The following is a 20,319-nucleotide window of genomic DNA, read 5'->3' on the forward strand; positions in this document are numbered from 1 at the left end:
TTTTGCTTTGCATGCCTGAATTAGTCCAATTACAGAACTTATAATCAATACCACAGCCTCCTTTTGCTGTACTGAAGTTACCCAGACTTCCACCCACTTTACCCTCCCTCAGAAGCAAAAACAACAGCTAGAATTAACCCTGACTGCTTTCCTGCTTACTGTCAGTATGGTTAAGGAATGTTTATTTTTACTTGCACCTGGGCACCTTACCAGCTAAGCAAGGTATCCTTATCTTCCAGCTGAGATACATTCACTTGCCAAATGGCTAGCCAGCCAAATGACATGCTTGCTGCCTGCTGCTCAGCCATCCAGCCAATAAAATTCATTGCTCACCATTCCTTAAGGTGGCCAAGTGGCAAATACTACCAACCCGACTGTTCATTAACCCAACAAATTGCTTTACCAAACAACACTGTACAGTATGTAACCGACCAAGGAGCTATGCAACAGTGAGTCAAACTTTCACCAGGACAAAGATTATGTTTGATGTCCCTCTATCATAACTTTTGGATGGCTCCAACGCAGAGAAATGGCATCAGAACCATCTACTTACTGTCCTCAAGGACTATACTATAATTATGTGAAAGGCAAGCACCAGCTGCCCAGCAAGAAATTGTTTTCTATCAAGCATCATACAAAGATATTTGTAATAGATTTTACTTTATATGGAAATCTACAAGACAGAAAGAATACAAATTGAATTAGTAAGTGACATGGTGATATCAATACATAAACATTAGGATGTACATTTTCATGATACATCACTGTCCTGACAAGTCCAAAAAACTGTGAAAAAAAAATCTAAACAAACCTGCTGGAGCTACGAGATCTTCTTGAAGAGCTGTAGCTTCTTGGGGGTGTTCTGGATCTCTTATCTCTCTTCTTTTTATCATCTCTCTCTTTTTCTCTTTTATGTTCCTTCTTCTCTGTATCCTCATCTTTTTCCTTTTCTTTATCTCTGCCATTATCTTTGTCCCCTCTTTCCTTGTCTCCCTCCTTGTCCTTAATCTTCTCTCTGTCCTTCTCCCCCTCTTCATCAACATCATTTTTTTCCTTGTTGTGGTCTACCTCTTCCCTGTCTTTTTCCTTCTTATCTTTGTCCTTTTCCCTGTCCTTATCCCTGTCTCTATCCCTATCCTTGTCTCTGACTCTCTCTTGGTCTTTGTTTTGTTCCTTCTCTCTCTCCCGGTCCTTCTCCTTGTCCTTATCCCTGTTTCTCTCTTTATTTCTCTCTCTTTCCCATTCTTTGTCCTGGTTTCTCTCCTTCTCTTTGTCTCGGTCTCTCTCTTTCTCCTTTTCTTTGGCTTTTTCTTTTCCCTTGACCTTTTCTTTGTCTCTTCGCTTGTCCCTGTGAAAAGTCAAACATAAATCCATTAATTCATCTTTGAACTTTCCAATAAAAATTACAACTAACTTTTTATCATACATTAATTGTTCAAGAGAAAATATGTGTTTCTGTTGATAAAAAAAAGTAACTAGTCAAAATTTTAATTTTCCACCCTTGTTCATCATGAGGGAGAGGCTATATAGCTAGTGGGAGGTGTCCCTGTCCATGGCAGGGGGGTTGGAACTAGATGATCTTAAGGTCCTTTCCAACCCTAATCATTCTATGATTCTATTCTATAAATAGCCTTAAACTGCTTGGAAGTTCAACATCAATTAACATAACAGATATATGCATTTTTGCATACAGCAGTGTATGGCTATTATGAAATAGCCAGAGGCAAAAATAAAAGTTCATGCACAAAAACTTTAGACATGTTCTCAGAATGCAAGAACAAATTCAGCCTGAATCCAATCTATATCTGTTGAGAAGGTTGAAGCAGCAGCATCCACTTTTTTGTGCATTGAAGAGGCTACACAGAACATACATAATCCATTGGTTAAAGTCCAACCATTAAAGTTATTTATTTTTTATCAGCTTGCATGTTGGCATAAAATGTAGACTAGACTTTAGTATCAAAGCTTAAGTACCTTAGTTTTAGTTTTGTGGTTTAACTACCTCCCCCCCCCCCCGCCCCAGCACCATATGAGTTACTATGAAGAAAATTCACTATATTCCCTGCCAATACCAATACACTTGGCATAAGAATTTACTTTCCATTATTTCATCCCACAAACAAAGCTGAGGGACAGGCTAAAGCATTTAGAAATTCCATCCTTTGCCATCACCCACAACGACTGTTAGATTTGTTTTTTTGTTATTCAAAAACATTGTACTACGTGCTAAGGACAACAGTATAATTTCTTAGGAATGGAACTCACTGAGAATGACTTCTTGATTTCCACCTTTCCCTAGATGTAGACCTTTTTTTCAGGGGGCTTCTGGATCTAAGTCTGTCCTTGTGTCTTGAGAGCGATCTGTTGCCAGATCTACTTCTATACGAACAACATCAGAAGAAAAATACTTTAATATTGAAACTTCATGAAAATTAAGTCAAACAAGGGGAAAAAAAACAACCTCCACATAAATCTTGTCTCACTACATAAAATTATATAGAGGTACGCCTCAGTAATATACTGCCTACCAACATTTTTGTAAATATGAATATTTTAAGCTTCACCAGGTGCACATTCTCTCCATTGAAACAATGCACCATTTAAGTAATACTAATGCTTCATAATAACTTCCATAAATATTCTGGAAAATACAATTTCATATCATATTAGGATAACCGTCCTTAGTAAATCTAGTGCATAAAAACTACTAGACAATTTCTAGCAGCTGTAAAAATTAGTCACATTTTCTTCTTTTCCAGGCCCAGTCACTTATTGCAGTCTTGGTTAATGAAGAAAGATGGCTTTAATTGGCATCTTTGTTCTCTAGACTTAGAATTTAATTAAACTTGGAAAAAAACAAAACACAAGCAAAAAAAAAACAAAACAACCCCCCACCAAAACCAAACCAAACCAAATAAAAAAAAAAGCCAAACGAAAACCAAACCAAAATAAGAACCCTAACATCTGTGGTTCAGCATTTAGTCAAGTTACCTTTTCAGTTGAAAGGGTATGTTAGCATGGATTTGAATTATTACAGTTCTCAAGAAAAGGAATGAGCATTTACTACACAATAAATAAGGAATGCGAATAACGTGCAGATACTCCAATAGAAATCCAATTAAAGTCTTCTGATAGACATATACAGTATAGTCCCAGATTTGATGAAAAAAACAAGACTTAAAAATTACTATACTCTTTCCCAAAATATTCCCTATATTTGGAAGTCCCCTAAGAAAAGAAAAATAAAAAGCTGGATTTGAACATTAAGTTTCAAAAGAACACGTCACTGGATACTTTGCCTGAGAGGTTAAGGTATGATGAAGTTGAATTTACCAAAGACAGAAACTCAAGTTTTTTACTCAATAAATCCTGAAGAACAGGGAGATACAAAAAATACCAGCTCCACTGGTCTTCTGCAGCTCAAGACACAGAGTAAGATATACCAAGAGGCAATAATTTTTTACCTACAGCTTTGCTCCCTGTATCAGTGTAGAAATACAAACTAATTACAGGGGAAATTAATTACAATTTAGTCTAAATAAGACCTTGAATAGATTTCATATCATAGATATTAAAGCAATTTAGGGTTTCTTTTTAAACACTAAAACAGGAAAGTGGCAAGGACAGTTTATTCTTAAGGATGAAGTTGCCTCAACAGAGCAGACTGGCCTTTTTTCAGCTTGTTCTCAAAACTGACAGTAGCAGTGGTATAACCATTAAAAAGAGAAATATAACTATTGACAACTGTTTAAAGCACAGGTTTCTGCAAGTAAAAAAAAGGCAAATTTATCTTCTAAAAATCAATTTGGTTTGTATGAGTACAAAACAGCACTGAGATTACTGCAATGTTACATGAAAAGAACCCAAACCTGTTTTTCAGTTATGGCCTGAGTTAGAGTGACAGAAGACAAGCAAGCAATAAAGAAATGAACAAATTATTCTTCTTGCATTACAAAAGTATGTAAATGTTGTAAAGTCATTACATAACATGTACTGTGTAACACTATTATAAAACTGAAGCCTGCACTTGGATCATATTTGTTTGGTAGTATGACTGATGCGGTGCATCCTTATAGAATCATAGAATAGTTAGGGTTGGAAAGGACCTTAAGATCATCAAGTTCCAACCCCCCTGCCATGGGCAGGGACCCCTCACACTAAATCATGTTACCCAAGCCTCTGTCCAACCCGGCCTTGAACACCGCCAGGGATGGAGCATTCACGACTTCCTTGGGCAACCCATTCCAGTGCCTCACCACCCTCACAGTAAAGAACCTCCTCCTTATATCCAATCTAAACTTCCCCTGTTTAAGTTTGAACCCGTTACCCCCTTGTCCTGTCGCTACAATCCCTAATGAAGAGTCTCTCTCCAGCACCCTTGTAGGTCCCCTTCAGATACTGCAAGGCTGCTATGAGGTCTCCACGCAGCCTTCTCTTCTCCAGGCTGAACAGCCCCAACTTTCTCAGACCACCTGTCCTTGTATGGGAGGTGCTCCAGTCCCCTGAACATCCTCGTGGTCCTCCTCTGGACTCATTCCAACAGCTCCATGTCCTTTTCATGTTGAGGACACCAGAACTGCACACAACACTCCAAGTGAGGTCTCACGAGAGCAGAGCAGAGGGGCAGGATCATTTCCTTCGATCTACAGATCCCGCTCCTTTTGATGCAGCCCAGGGTACGGTTGGCTTTCTGGGCTGCAAGCACACACTGCCGGCTCATGTTCAGTTTCTCATCGGCCAACACCCCACAAGTCCTTCTCCGCAGGGCTGCTCTGAATCTCTTCTCTGCCCAACCTGTAGCCGTGCCTGGGATTGCTCTGACCCAGGTGTAGGACCTTGCACTTGGGTGTAGGGCCTTGCACTTGTAAATCTTACATAAACTCTGTTGCTCTTTAGTCACCACTGTACTGTAGACAAGAATGCAAGTTATTTCTCAGAATGATTGATTCACTTGTTAAATACTGAAGCTCCATTTTTACTTTTATTTTTAGAAGAGATTTATAGGTGAAAGCAAAGATGCATTTTTTGGGACCACCACTGTACAAAAGTAGTAGCTGAATACAAAACATTTTCTGATCACCTGCATCAAAGACAGTCCTTAAGGCATTTAATCTATGTTTGGATGGCCTTAATTTTTACCTCTCCATCATCATTTCTGATACCTGTGGGTGATATAAAAGGATATACAGTCCCTAATGAAGAGTCCCTTTCCAGCATCCTCATAGGCCATCTTTTCTGTATGTAAAAGAAATCTAGCTGCCTTGTTAAAATACAATGGATGAAAGAATGCAACAGTGCTGTTGCTGCAGCAGGCAACGGTCACCCTTTTAATGTGTAAGCTAACAAATACATTGAGGAGGTTTTCTGTTGGATGGGTTGTTTTGGTTGTGTTTGGCTTTTTTTGATACTTAATGGAGGCAAATATCTTCAGATTGATTACGTAAGTTATCAGAAGATATTCATGACATTGAACCGTTTCAGGAAGCATTTGTAAGTCTCACATAGGAAGACTGTCTCATTCCTGGAAATTACCTTAATGGGTAAACTTGATCAAAATGGGTGATCTAGCAATTTTATTCCCTCCTATATTTCAAAGCCTCTATCCAAACTGAACAAATTAGCAAAGCCAACAAACTCTGAAGAATTAAAAACTGCCCTTAAAGTCTTTTTCTTCTGTAAAAAAAAAAAATAAGCAAGGACAGGTGGCCTGGGATGAATACAGGGATGTTGTCTGGGAAGTTAGGGACCAAGATAGGAAAGCTAAGGCCCAATTGGAGCTAAACCTGGCTAGGGATGTTAAAGATAACAGGAAGGGAATTTATAGTTATGTAGCGGCTAAAAAACAGACTAAGGACAACGTAGGCCCCCTCCGGAAGCTTTTGGGAGAACTGGCTACACAGGATTTGGAGAAGGCTGAGGTTCTGAATGGCTTCTCTGCCTCGGTCTTCACTGGCAAAGGCTCTGATTGCACCACCCAAGTCTTGGAAGGCGGACACAGGGTCTGTGAAAATCTAGACCTTGGGCCCACTGTATATGAGGATCTGGTTCGAGACCATCTTAAGAACCTGAATGTACACAAGGCCATGGGACCTGATGAAATCCATGCACGGGTCCTGAAGGAGCTGGCAAATGAAGTTGAAAAGCCACTGGCCATCATATTTGAAAAATCCTGGCAGACAGGTGATGTTCCTGACAACTGGAAAAAGGGAAATGTAACCCCCATTTTCAAGAAGGGGAAAATAGATGACCTGGGGAATTACAGACCAGTCAGTCTCACCTCTGTGCCTGGCAAAATCTTGGAGCAGATTCTCCTGGAAGGCATGCTAGGGCACATGAAAAACAACAAGGTGCTTGGTGACAGCCAGCATGGCTTCACTAGGGGGAAATCCTGCCTGACCAATGTGGTGGCCTTCTATGACGGGGCTACAAAAGTGATGGACAGGGGTGGAGCAGTTGACGTCATCTACCTGGACTTGTGCAAAGCATTCGACACTGTCCCACAATGACATCCTTGTCTCTAAATTGGAGTGTCATCAATTTGATAGGTGGACCACTCGGTGGATAAAGAACTGGCTGGATGGTCGCACTCAAAGAGTTGTGGTCAACGGTTCAATGTCCGGCTGGAGATCAGTAATGAGTGGTGTCCCTCAGGGATCGGTGTTGGGACCGGTCTTGTTTAACATCTTTGTCGCTGACATGGACAATGGGATTGAGTGTGCCCTCAGCATGTTTGCCGATGACACCAAGCTGTGTGGTTTGGTTGATACACTGGAGGGAAGGAATGCCATTCAGAGGGACCTTGACACGCTTGTGAGGTGGGCTGATGCCAACCTCATGAAGTTTAACCATGCCAAGTGCAAGGTCCTACACCTGGGTGGGAGCAATCCCAGGCACAGCTACAGGTTGGGCAAAAAGGAAATTCATGGTAGTCCTGCGGAGAAGGACTTGGGGGTGTTAGTCAATGAGAAAATGAACATGAGCCGGCAGTGTGCACTCACAGCCCAGAAAGCCAACCGTACCCTGGGTTGCATCAAAAGGAGCGTGACCAGCAGGTCAAAGGAGGTGATCCTGCCCCTCTACTCTGCTCTCGTGAGACCTCACTTGGAGTGTTGTGTGCAGTTCTGGTGTCCTCAACATGAAAAGGACATGGAACTGTTGGAACAAGTCCAGAGGAGGGCCACGAGGATGATCAGGGGCCTGGAGCACCTCCTGTATGAAGACAGGCTGAGAAAGTTAGGGCTGTTCATCCTGGAGAAGAGAAGGCTGCGTGGAGACCTCATAGCAGCCTTGCATTATCTGAAGGGGACCTACAAGGATGCTGGAGAGAGACTCTTCATTAGGGATTGTAGCGACAGGACAAGGGGGTAAAGGGTTCAAACTTAAACGGCAGAGGTTTAGATTGGATATAAGGAAGAAATTCTTTACTGTGAGGGTGGTGAGGTACTGGAATGGGTTGCCCAAGGAAGTTGTGAATGCTCCATCCCTGGCAGTTTTCAAGACCAGGTTGGATGAAGCCTTGGGTGACATGGTTTAGTGTGAGGTGTCCCTGCCTATGGCAGGGGGGTTAGAACTAGATGACCTTAAGGTCCTTTCCAACCCTAACTATTCCATGATTCTATGAAATAGCTTTACATTTACAGTACAGTAAATAAAAATACTGCATTTGTTAATTAGATGTTTAGAAGACAGCAGGAACTTTCTACTAGCAAAATCAGCCAGCCTATCTGTTCAGGGTGTTAACAGTAAGCCAAATTTTGCATCCACAAAACACAGATAACTTTCTTTTTAAAATCAGAGGTCACAAAAGTAAATTATGCTACATGGCACAATAAGTATCTTCTAGCGTTTTTTACACTAAAGTAGAGTGAAAAAGTGTCTGTGCAGAGACAAAGTTCCTAGTTACTTTGATGTGGTCAGTATGTGTTACTAATCTCTACAGGGATACTCATAACTCAGCAAGAAATCTCAGTAACCACCACCGCTCAAAAACACCCCACCTCTTAGTCTCAAATAAAAAACCATACCTACCTGTGTTTTGAGTGTGATCTTTTCCTTCTAGATCGTGATTTTGAGCTAGACCTGGATTCTGAACGAGAATGGGAACGAGATCGACCACCTTTTCTTTCACTGCTCTTTCCAGACTCTGAGAGGAAAAAACCACTTTGCAGTGTAAGCTCAGAACATTTAAACATCCCAGTTAACAATCTGGCACAAGTGGAAAGTACCACACATATAATGCAAGAGGCCTATGCTTTTCACATCTTCCTTCTTTGCAAATATCCTTCAGAAACATCCAAGAAAGTCACTGCATATACTCATTGAGTGCAGCCATCCTGCAGCAGTACACACAAACCAGATAATTATAAACAGTATTTATTCTTCTGTTAGGAATGAGATTTATGTTGCTGCCAAAATGCACAAGATTACAAGACGTTCTCCTCCACTATATTATTTAGCTACTTTTTTTTTTCTAAATAACCTCAGAAGAATAAATTTAGGGGGTATAATTTTGAAAACAAGAATAAAATGCAAAGAATAATTAGTACATTTTATACTTTTAGATATTCCAGCCACTGTACAAATATTGATATTCTATTCCTCAAATACTGTTTTGGGGGAAGAAGGGATGGAGAGAAGGGGGTGAAACGTTTGATCCAAAGGCCAGAGAGTCAGCATGAAAGCTTACCAGAAACCTCACCATACTTTGGTTCAGACTCTAAAAGATTAATATTCTGCTGCTTAGCGCTGAGGAAATGTTAGAACTGTTTTTCTCCCAACCCTAAAACCCAACAGAAAATACTCTTCCCTCCCCCCCAAAAAAAACAAACAAAAAAAAAAACACAGACCAACAAGCGCTCAAGGTCCTCCACTATCTAAATTACATAAGACAATGTCTAGGTTTATTAGTTAGAATGAAAACCTTGCTGAAGGAAAACAGAGGATTTCAACTGCAAGTTTAACAAGTTGTGAATATTTTATGCCGTGGTTTTAAAATAAGTTTAAGTCAGCATAAATCAGCACTGAAACATCTGTCTAACCATTCAACCCCCCAGCATCTTCCTCCTCTACCGGGCAACTTCAAGGTTAACAGGGATCAGGGAACCAATCTGGATGAAAAAGAAGACCATTACAATATGTTAAGCTTTATCCCAGATTCTTTCTCTGATCCCATTTGCTATGAAAATGCACAGTCTTGATCCAGCATGAAAAAGAGCATAGCACAGTGACAAAATTAACATGCTGAAGCATAACATTGCCCCTTTCAGCAGCATGCTAGCTCCCTCTGATCATGAAAATATGGCATTAATGGGTGCGAGAGGAGAACAAAACAAAATACTGAGCAATTTTAGGTTTGTACGTACTTTGACCTTTAAAAGCACCAACATTAGGTATTAATTTAGTATTGACTTTGTATTTTAGAAAACATTCAGTGAGCATGTATCTGAAAATAAGATATGAGGAAATAAAAAGTCAGCTTCATTCCATTGCTTTGTTGCATGAAGGCAGTTTTGATTATTTTCCTTCGTTTCCACCCAAGTATGTTGTTCACCTTTGAGTACCATATTCCTGTGTTTGAAAGTGCTCTTAAAAGCACGTGCCAAGGTACACATAGAACGTGTCTGTTAGGTAATGAGCATAATACTGATGTGCCACAGTACTTCTAGGTCCTTTAAATAAAACTGGCAAAAACCAGTGCAGCACATAGTGGACACCTCAACTGATGAAAAAGCTCTTGTTTCCTTGAGACAGCCATGTAGTACCGTGCACTGTACAGCACTCTTTGTTATATAATCTGATAGACTTTGGTCCTGAAGTTGATCATGAGCACACTGTTGTTTTGCATTTCATAATTAATGCACCAAAGCTTTTTACAGGCATAGCAATTTGTAGGGCTAAGGACAAAGGAAAAATTGAAAAGCTGATTTCTCTGGCCTGAAAAAAGGCAGCTGGTTTGCAGTGCATGGCACTAACACACATCAGTTCAGTGAAGAAAATGTGTAATGTTCTGTGCACCCTCTCTCAAGACGGAATAAGTGACATGAGCTGGGCTTTGGCTCAGGCACTAGAGTTACCAGTCCATACTCCTGTAAAGGCAAAGTCCAAGCTATATGTGACAGAACAGCACTGGCATCGTTCCCCTTCCAGGACCATCAGCAACTCTTCGCTGTCCTGAATTTAGCCAGTGATCAGGCTTTTCAGACAAAAAAAAAAAGGACATCTCCTGTCCTTGTAGCAGGAGATGAAAATATCTTTGTTTGAGGGGTGTTCTCTTCCCCCTCTACTCTGCCTTGGTGAGGCCGCATCTGGAATACTGCGTCCAGTTCTGGGCCCCCCAGTTCAAGAAGGACAGGGAATTGCTTGAAAGAGTCCAGCGCAGAGCCACAAAGATGATTAAAGGAGTGGAACACCTCCCTTATGAGGAGAGGCTGAGGGAGCTGGGTCTCTTTAGCTTGGAGGAGAGGAGACTGAGGGGTGACCTCATCAGTGTTTACAAATATGTAAAGGGTGGGTGTCAGGATGATGGAGCTAGGCTTTTTTCAGTGATATCCAGTGATAGGACAAGGGGCAATGGGTGTAAACTGGAGCATAGGAGGTTCCATGTGAACATCAGGAAGAACTTCTTTACTGTGAGAGTGACAGAGCACTGGAACAGGTTGCCCAGGGGGGTTGTGGAGTCTCCTACGTTGGAGATATTCAAGGCCCGCCTGGACAAGTTCCTGTGTGATGTACTCTAGGTTACCCTACTCTTGCAGGGGGGTTGGACTGGATGATCTTTCGAGGTCCCTTCCAACCCTTGGGATTCTGTGATTCTGTGATAATACACCTACCCGGCTCAATAGCAGCAGATATGAAAGACTGGGCTTCCCTTACTCTCTTCATCACTTCTTCCAGTTCCTTGGCAGCAGCTTGTGGTGTCATTTCAGGAGGCTTCACTATTGCATTATTGGAGTGATTTATTCTAAATTAAGGGAAAATAAAACATTTAACTCCCAAACTCTTGAAAAGGGAAAATGAAAAGCCAAGTAAGAAAACACCTTAACTTCCACATATGAGTAAACACGTTACAGATCAACAAATCTTACCACTTTTAAATAAATGCAGCAGAGTATTCCTGTGTTAAAATATTTCTAGTAGAAGTCTAGAAATCTGTTTCTCTATTTCAAATCACATCTCTACATTAAGACCTACTAATTACACACAAATCATATCTAAACCTTAATTAGTACGAGGACTTTGCACATTCTCTCAGTGTTATGGCTTTCAGGAACTCAAGATTAGCTGTAGAAATATTTTACTTGATGCTAACCATATTCTTCTTGGAGAAAGTTAGGCCCAACCTTGAAATTGGAATTCATAAAAGTCTTCCAGTTTACTAACAATAGATCCTTATATTGAAAGATCAACCAAGCCAAGTGCAAGGTCCTACACACCTGGGTCAGGGCACAGCTACAGGTTGGGTGGAGAGGAGATTCAGGGCAGTCCTGAGGAGAAGGTCTTGGGGGTGCTGGTTGATGAGAAACTTAACATGAGCCGGCAGTGTGTGCTTGCAGCCCAGAAAGCCAACCATATCCTGGGCTGCATCAAAAGAAGCGTGACCAATAGGTCAAAGGAGGTGATCCTACCCCTCTACTCTGCTCTCGTGAGACCTCACTTGGAGTGTTGTGTGCAGTTCTGGTGTCCTCAACATGAAAAGGACATGGAACTGTTGGAACAAGTCCAGAGGAGGGCCACGAGGATGATCAGGGGACTGGAGCACCTCCCATACAAGGACAGGTGGTCTGAGAAAGTTGGGGCTGTTCAGCCTGGAGAAGAGAAGGCTGCGTGGAGACCTCATAGCAGCCTTCCAGTATCTGAAGGGGGCCTATAAGGATGCTGGAGAGGGACTCTTCATTACGGGCTGTAGTGACAGGACAAGAGGTAGCAGGTTCAAACTTAAACAGGGGAAGTTTAGATTAGATATAAGAAAGAAGCTCCTTATCGTGAAGGTGGTGAGGCACTGGAAAGGGTTGCCCAAGGAAGTCGTGAACGCTCCATCCCTGGCAGTGTTCAAGGTGGGGCTGGACAGAGCCCTGGGTGACATGGTTTAGTGTGAGGGGTCCCTGCCTATGGCAGGGGGGTTAGAACTAGATGATCTTAAGGTCCTTTCCAACCCTAACTATTCCATGATTCTATGAAAGAATATTCACAGCAGTTTCCTGCACATCAGTCATAAATGTGTAAGGATACTAAAGAAATCTCTCATTCAGTATTCATATGGACAGTTAATTTCTTACTTCAGCGGCCTGTCTCCAAACATAACTCCATTAAAGGCAAGAGCTCGTGGTACAGAATTTTGGTCTGCAAATTCCACAAAAGCAAATCGTGTTGGTTGTGTCTCATCACCTGCCATTCGCACAAATTTGACTTCTCCAACTTGCTTAAAGAATTCAAGCAGCTGATCTGCTGTTGTAGTCTAGAAAGAGTCAAAATGCTCAGATGAATTCAAACATATAATGAAAACCACTTAACCAACATGTCAGGTAATCTAAGAGCTACAGATTTTAGAAAATCATCTCACAGGCAACATGAATTTGTTAATGTTCACTTCAGATTAACAGAAGGGAAAAAAAACCCCAAACTTTTTCTCTTAAAGAATATACTATAGTTTAAAATAGTACAACCACAAGTCCTTAAACTTAAATGCTAAAAAAGCAAATCAAGGTTAAAAAAGCACTTGCACAGGATTTTGCACTTTTCAGGCAGCTCATTTGAAAAAACTGATGAGGAATTTCCTGATACACCTATGTCCAAGACTGTGAATTTTGATCAATTCAAAATGAAAAGAAAAAAAATAAAAATAATCTAAACAACATTGTAAGACTTCACTTTTACCTGCTTTCCTACTGGCTTCCAGCTTGTTTTTTTTTATTGCAATCAACAGTACTTTTACACTCTAGTAGCTAAATTTGCAGACAAAAAAAATCCAAAATCAAATACTGCATCTGTCAAAAGCAATTTGTTTTTCAATTAATTCAATCAACTGATAAAAAAAAACACCAGCAAACCAACAAAATTCTGACAGACCTAACTTTCCTGTCACGGAAAATCAAAGGTTTTTATGCTAATTTTGCAACTTCTACTAAGACTAATCATTTCTTCTTACTGTACTTAAACAACTGCACAGTGCTGTAGGGGACAGCTACCATGACCTCACAACTTCTGAGGCACTGTTCAGCTAACACAACCCAGCTGGACATTTAACGAACACACACAATCATAACTATGTTTCTTGAATTCAGCTACAGTATGATTTCTCTGGTATCCTGCTAGAATGAATTCCAGAGTCTGGTCTTATCTGGTTGACAAAGGAGCATTCAGAATGAAATGTAAGATTATAATTCAGAAACTACAATTCTGCATCTTCCCTTAGTACTGTGAATAAAATAATAACAATTTAAAAAAGCTACCTGTGAATTCAAGTTTCCAACGTAGACTGTTCTTCTAATTTCATCAATTTTGGATGGGTCCACATTCCCCATAATCGGTGGCTGTGGTATTTCTCCCAGTGCTGCAATGTTAGGGTCCAATGCTGCTGCTGGTATAGCCCCAAAATTGCCAAGTGTAACACTGAGCTGAAGAACACAAAAATAGAGTATACTTTGAGAAGCAAAGCGCTGGCAGAAGATACTTCACTTGTTAACACTTGTCCACCTCATGTGTTTCTGTAAAAATAAACCTAATGAATATAGGCAAGACTTTAAGGTCCCAGCTGAATACTGTATTGGTTTTATGTGGCAATGTTTTGGTAGCAGAGAAGGGGACTACAGGGGTGGCTTCAGTGAGAAGATGCCAGAAGCTTCCCCCACATCGCTCAGAGCCAGTTCCAGCCAGCTCCAAGATGGACCTGCTACTGGCCAAGGCTGAGCCAGGGACAGTGTGCCCTGGGTTCAGCAATAGCAGTCATTTTTCTCCTTCCTCGTTGCTGGTGCAGTGCTGCGTTTTTGACTTCCAGACTGGGAATAACGCTGATAAAACCGATGCTTTTAGTTGTTGCTAAGTAATGTTATACTCCGATCAAGGACTTTTAGTTTCATGCTCTGCCAAGGGAGGAGGGGCACAAGAAGCTGGGAGGAAGCAGAGACAGGACACCTGACCCAAACTAGTCAAAGGGGTATTCCATACCACAGCACGTCATGCCCAGTATATAAAGTGGGGGGGAGTTACCCAGAAGCAGATCGCTGCTCGGGTCGTGCTGGGTATCAGTTAGTGGGTGGTGAGCAACTGTATTCTCTCCCCTTGTTATTCCCCTTATTATTATTGGTGGTAGCGGTAGTAGTTTTGTGTTATACCTTAGTTACTAGACTGTTCTTATCTCAACACGTGGGAGTGACATTCTTTCGATTCTCCTCCACATCCCTCTGGGAGCAGGGGGGAGGAAGGGGGGGAGTGAGCGAGTGGCTGCATGGTTCTGAGTTACCAGCTGGGCTTAAACCACAACACAGTGATAGCACCTCTGGGATAACAAATTTAAGGAGAAAAAAAATGCTGCACAACTGCAGCTAGAGAGAGGAGTGAGAATATGCGAGAGCAATGACTCCGCAGATACTAAGTTCAGTGAGGAAGGAAGGGACGAGGTGCTCCAGGCACAGGATCAGAAGTTCTCCTGCAGCCCATGGTGAAGGGGGATGTGCCCTGAAGGAGGCTGTGACCCCACAGAGCCCATGCTGGAGCAGGCTCCTAGCAGGACCTGTGTCCCTGGGGGACAGAAGTACCCATGCTGGAGCAGATTTGCTGGCAGGACCCATAAATAACCTTCTATAGGTTATAGATTAGCTGTGCACTATCGGTTACCATCTTATCAAAGTGGTCTGGACACGGATGCAGTACATAAATCGGAAAAAAACCTGGCTTAAATTTCTAATGTGTACAGTGAATTAAGTAAGATACCTTCAAACACTGTTAATATCCTTATTTTTTTTTTTGCTACAAGTATAAGGAAGTGCATATGGGATTGCTTATCCACAAACAGATAATGTAATGCTGAGGCCTTGGCCAGTAAGGAAGAATCACAGAATCCCAAGGGTTGGAAGGGACCTCAAAAGATCATCTAGTCCAACCCCCCTGCAAGAGCAGGGTAACCTAGAGTACATCACACAGGAACTTGTCCAGGCGGGCCTTGAATATCTCCAACGTAGGAGACTCCACAACCCCCCTGGGCAACCTGTTCCAGTGCTCTGTCACTCTCACAGTAAAGAAGTTCTTCCTGATGTTCACATGGAACCTCCTATGCTCCAGTTTACACCCATTGCCCCTTGTCCTGTCACTGGATATCACTGGAAAAAGCCTAGCTCCATCATCCTGACACCCACCCTTTACATATTTGTAAACATTGATGAGGTCACCCCTCAGTCTCCTCTCCTCCAAGCTAAAGAGACCCAGCTCCCTCAGCCTCTCCTCATAAGGGAGGTGTTCCACTCCTTTAATCATCTTTGTGGCTCTGCGCTGGACTCTTTCAAGCAATTCCCTGTCCTTCTTGAACTGAGGAGCCCAGAACTGGACGCAGTATTCCAGATGCGGCCTCACCAAGGCAGAGTAGAGGGGGAGGAGAACTTCTCTTGCCCTACTAACCACACCCTTTCTAATGCATCCTAGGGTGCCATTTGCCTTCTTGGCCACAAGGGCACATTGCTGGCTCATGGTCATCCTCCTATCCACCAGGACCCCCAGGTCCCTTTCCCCTTCACTCCTTTCCAGCAGGTCAACCCCCAACCTCTACTGGTACATGGGGTTGTTCTTCCCCAGATGCCAGACTCTACACTTGCCCTTGTTGAATTTCATCAAGTTTCTCCCTGCCCAACTCTCCAGCCTGTCCAGGTCTCGCTGAATGGCAACTCAGCCTTCTGGTGTGTCAGCCACTCCTCCCAATTTAGTGTCATCAGCGAACTCGCTGAGGGTACACTCAGTTCCCTCATCCAGGTCGTTGATGAAAATATTAAACAGCACTGGTCCCAGCACTGACCCCTGAGGGAATCCACTAGTCACAGACCTCCAGCTAGATTCTGTGCCATTGACCACAACTCTCTGCCTTCTTCCTTTCAACCAGTTCTTGATCCTCCTCACTACCTGATCGTCAAGCCCACACTTCCTTAACTTATCTATGAGAATGCTGTGGGAGACAGTATCAAATGCCTTACTGAAATCAAGAAAAACCACATCTACCGCTCTACCATTTTCCCTCCACCTAGTCACTTCCTCATAGAAGGCTGTAAGGTTGGTCAAACATGACTTCCGCTTCGTAAAACCATGTTGGCTGTTCTTAATAACCCCCTCATCCTTGATATGCCTAGAGATGGAGTCAAGAATAAGTTTTTCCATCACCTTTCCAGGGACGGAGGTAAGGCTGACCGGTCTATAATTACCCGGGTCCTCCTTCTTGCCTTTCTTATAGACTGGTGTGACATTTGCCATCTTCCAATCCTCAGGCACCTCTCCCGTTTCCCACGATTTACCAAAGATGATGGAGAGTGGCCTAGCAATGACCTCCGCCAGCTCCCTCAGCACCCGTGGGTGTATTCCGTCCGGACCCATTGATTTATAGATGTCCAGATTGCATAGCTGATCCCTAACCCAATCCTCATCTACCAAAGCAAACTCCTCCTTTGTCCTGACTCCTTCTGGGGCCCCTGGGGAGAGTCTGCAGGAGTAAAGACAGAGGCAAAGAAAGCATTCAGCACTTCTGCCTTCTTTGTATCCTCTGTCTCCAGGGCACCCACCTCGTTCAACAGTGGGCCTATATTGCCTCTTGTGTTAGTTTTATTTGCTATGTATTTGAAGAAGCCCTTTCTATTGTCCTTAATCCGACTTGCAAGAAGGAAATTTGCAGTGACCAGGGCCAATTTGTTTCGTAACTGACATCAGTCTATCAAAGGGACAGATAAAGTACATTTTGAATAAACATATAAGATTAATTACAGTTGGAACATGAAAGATATTAAGTGTAAGACCTTTCCCTACAGTCACTGCCTAGAGAATGAGGACAATGCAACTCACTTTTAGAACTGAGAATTAAAATTTCTCCTGGGAAATGATATTAAAAAAAAATTTTAAAAAAACACTACTAAATTGGGATACTGAGTTCCTGGTTTGAATTTTATTTTCTCCACCAAAAAAAGCAACTGCCTTTCCAGCAAACAAAGTTTCTAACAGGTGTTACAAATTCTCAACAAGGCACCAGTAATTATGGTTTTTGTTATATAACAAGTGAAAACTACTGTCTTCACTTGAAATCATTCTTTTATTATTATGCAGAGGGTTGTACAGCTTGACTTCTTCTTTGACAGTCTAAACTTGACAGATAATTTATTAAAGATTTTTATAAAAACAAAGTGAATTTACCTTAAAAGATTAGTTTAGAAACAAATGTCTCTACTGCTATTACACCAGTTCTGTTTAGTATCTTCATTGATGATCTGGATGAGGAGACTGAGTGCACCTTCAGCAAGTCTGCAGATGTCACCAAGTTGGCTGGGAGTGTTGATCCGCTGGACGGTAGAAAGGCTCTGCAGAGGGATCTGGACAGGCTGGACTGAGGGGCTGTGGCAAATGGTATGAGGTTCAGCAAGGCAAAGTGCTGGGTCCTGCATTTGGGCTGCAACAACCCCATGCAACACTCCAGGCTTGTGGAAGAGTGGCTGGAAAGCTCCTTGGTGGAAAAGGACCTGGGGGTGCTGATTGATGGCCAGCTGAACATGAGCCAGCAGTGTGCCCAGGTAGCCAAGAAGGTCAACAGTATCCTGGCCTGTATCAGCAATACTGTGGCCAGCAGGGCGAGGGCAGTGATCTTCCCCCTGTGCTTGGCACTTGTGATGCCGCACCTCAACTCCTGTGTTCAGTTCTGGGCCCTGATTCGGAGAAAACTCCAGGAACAAATTTGCCAACAAAGTTTTCAAGCTGACAAGCAGATATTCTTTATTGCGGCGCCGGGAGACACGGGGGATAGCTCCTCCTAATGTGTGTCCCCATATTGCTACACAAGCCATCCTTATATAGTCCCATGGCATACATACATATTCATGAGGCTACGTATGGATTACATTATTTTCCAGAAAGTTTCCCGCATGCGTACAGAACTGCGGTGGTGGTCTCTGAGGATCATTTACTTCTTCCAACAATCTTCATCACTTCTGGCAGCCTTAGAAGCATGCGCAGTAGATGCTTATACCAGCTTAATTGGTTCATTAGCACCAGAGACATAATAATCCTCCTATCCTCCTACTTGTCAGTTAGTTTAACTGTAGCCCATCCTAGACACCTGCCATTCCCAGGTGCTCCTTATCCTTGCAACCTGTTCTTCTAGACTGTTTTTCTTAAAACTACATCAACTATAACGATTTATCTTGTACAAGAATTCTCAGTATGTTCTCTAGCTGTACTCTTTTTTTTTCTATGTATCATGCACCTCAGTAATTTTCCATTGTTACTGTTACAAAACAATCAAACTTAACATTATTTAAAACTGATCCGAAAAGTTTATATGTTCCATTTTGTAATTTTGTGGGCCCCCCCGCTTGTCTCAGCCCCTCACTACAAGAGAGAGGTTGAGGTGCTGGAGTGGGTCCAGAAAAGGGCAAAAAAGTTGGTGAAGGGCCTGGAGCACAAGTCTGATGAGAAGCGGCTGAAGGAACTGGGGGTGTTTAGTCTGGAGAAAAGGAGGCTCAGGGGAGACACCTTCTCACACTCTACAGCTACCTGAAAGGAGGTTGTAGCTAGGTGGGTGTTGGCCTCTTCTCCCAAGTAACAAATGATAGAAAAAGAGGATATGCCCTCAAACTGTGCCAGGGGAGGTTTAGACTGGACATTAGGAAACATTTCTTCACTGAAAAGGTTTTTTAAGCACTGGAACAGGCTGCCCAGGGAAGCTGTTCAGTCACCATCCCTGGAGGTATGTAAAAGCTGTGTAGATGTGGCACTTAGCAACAAGGTTTAGTGGTGGACTTGGCAGTGTTAGCTTAACAGTTGGACTCTATGGTCTTTTCCAACCTAAATGATTCTATGCCCATGTTTCATTAGCAACAATTATGCAGCAGAACCACGGGTAAGCACTTCTTTTTGTTTTCGAAATACGTAAACTATCGCTTTATACATCAATGAGGGCAGTATCTCTTTTTTAAGACAAAAAAGCCAACATTCTTGTGAACTAAAAATGATTTTTAAAGTCACGCAATGTCTCTTCTACAATGACAGCTATGAACCATTAGGAGAATCAGCCTAAACCTCTAACTGATTACTTGGGCCCTACTGTTTCATTAGATAAGTTGTAGACTAAAACAGCTGTTGGAGCACAAGCTCCTGAAAGGATGCCGAGTTTTGGGCAGGCTTTTTAGAGGAAAACCAGAAATCAAACAGGGACTGACTTTTACTTACTGTAGTCAAAGGGGTTGGTGTAGGTATAGGAAGCAACCCTGCACCAGGCATCAGGCTTGTCATAGCAGGAGCAGGCGCCAATAGAGAAAGGGCTTTGGCTTCATCTGGGATTTTACCTGAAGAAGCAAATGAAAGCGTTATGCAGAACTGGAACATAACACAGATGTCACTCTTTCTATGATTTTACAATTACCCTTGCATTTAAAAGACATAATAGATAAGAATGAATCTATCTACCAGATCCTTACAAAGAATCAAATACAAACTTAAGTATTTCCTTTTACCCTGCCTCTACTAGGAAAAACAAAAGTGAGCAAAACTTCAAAGTCTAGCAGTCTCATCAATGGCTTATTATTTTAAAAACTGAATAATGTATACAATTATTTAACACTTTGATCTATGGGTCACCTGTACTGGAAACTTAATGTTCATGAACCAAACGATATCAAGCATGGACGTTTTCCCAGGGCGGTGTTTTCACGGTGATCGAAAGTTGTTTTACACATGACAACCGATCATGTTGGCTGCATCACTAATAGCACACAGAACATCAGATACAGAAAAGAAGAACATTTTTTTTTAATTTAATCCCCAGAGATGGCAAATAACCAAATCAGTTAAAAAAAAAACAAAAACAAAAAACCCAACCAAAAAACCCAACCAAAAAACCCCCAAACCAAAAAACTAAGGGGTGGGAAAACAAAGTATGTGCTAACTGAAATTAGTGTGCATTTTCCCCCCTCTGATATTACCTACTTTTGATGTAAAATTAAATAAAAAATAAAATAATAAAATAAAAACTAAAAATAAGATAAAATAAAAAAGCAAAACAAAACAAAAAACCCAAATAACCCCAAACCACAAAAATGGAAAACACACCACCTTCACACACACCCACACCCCCCCCACCCCCAA

At 42.0% G+C, this 20,319-nt stretch overlaps 1 protein-coding gene across 1 annotated transcript; it reads right to left on the reverse strand.

Annotated features, from left to right (window-relative positions):
• Positions 1–801: 801 nt before the first annotated feature.
• Positions 802–20,034, reverse strand: LOC117438168 (splicing regulatory glutamine/lysine-rich protein 1-like). The gene is made up of 8 exons (XM_034073628.1): positions 19,813–20,034; positions 19,405–19,520; positions 13,449–13,613; positions 12,276–12,454; positions 10,830–10,960; positions 8,029–8,143; positions 2,266–2,379; positions 802–1,348 (listed from the first exon to the last, which is right to left on the reverse strand). The coding sequence occupies exons 2-8, from the start codon at positions 19,465–19,467 to the stop codon at positions 802–804; spliced, it is 1,314 nt and encodes a 437-aa protein (XP_033929519.1). The 5' UTR covers positions 19,468–19,520; positions 19,813–20,034.
• Between the last annotated feature and the right edge of the window lie 285 nt (positions 20,035–20,319).

Source organism: Melopsittacus undulatus, assembly GCF_012275295.1.
Source record: "Melopsittacus undulatus isolate bMelUnd1 chromosome W unlocalized genomic scaffold, bMelUnd1.mat.Z SUPER_W_unloc_1, whole genome shotgun sequence".
Lineage (NCBI taxonomy): Eukaryota > Metazoa > Chordata > Aves > Psittaciformes > Psittaculidae > Melopsittacus > Melopsittacus undulatus.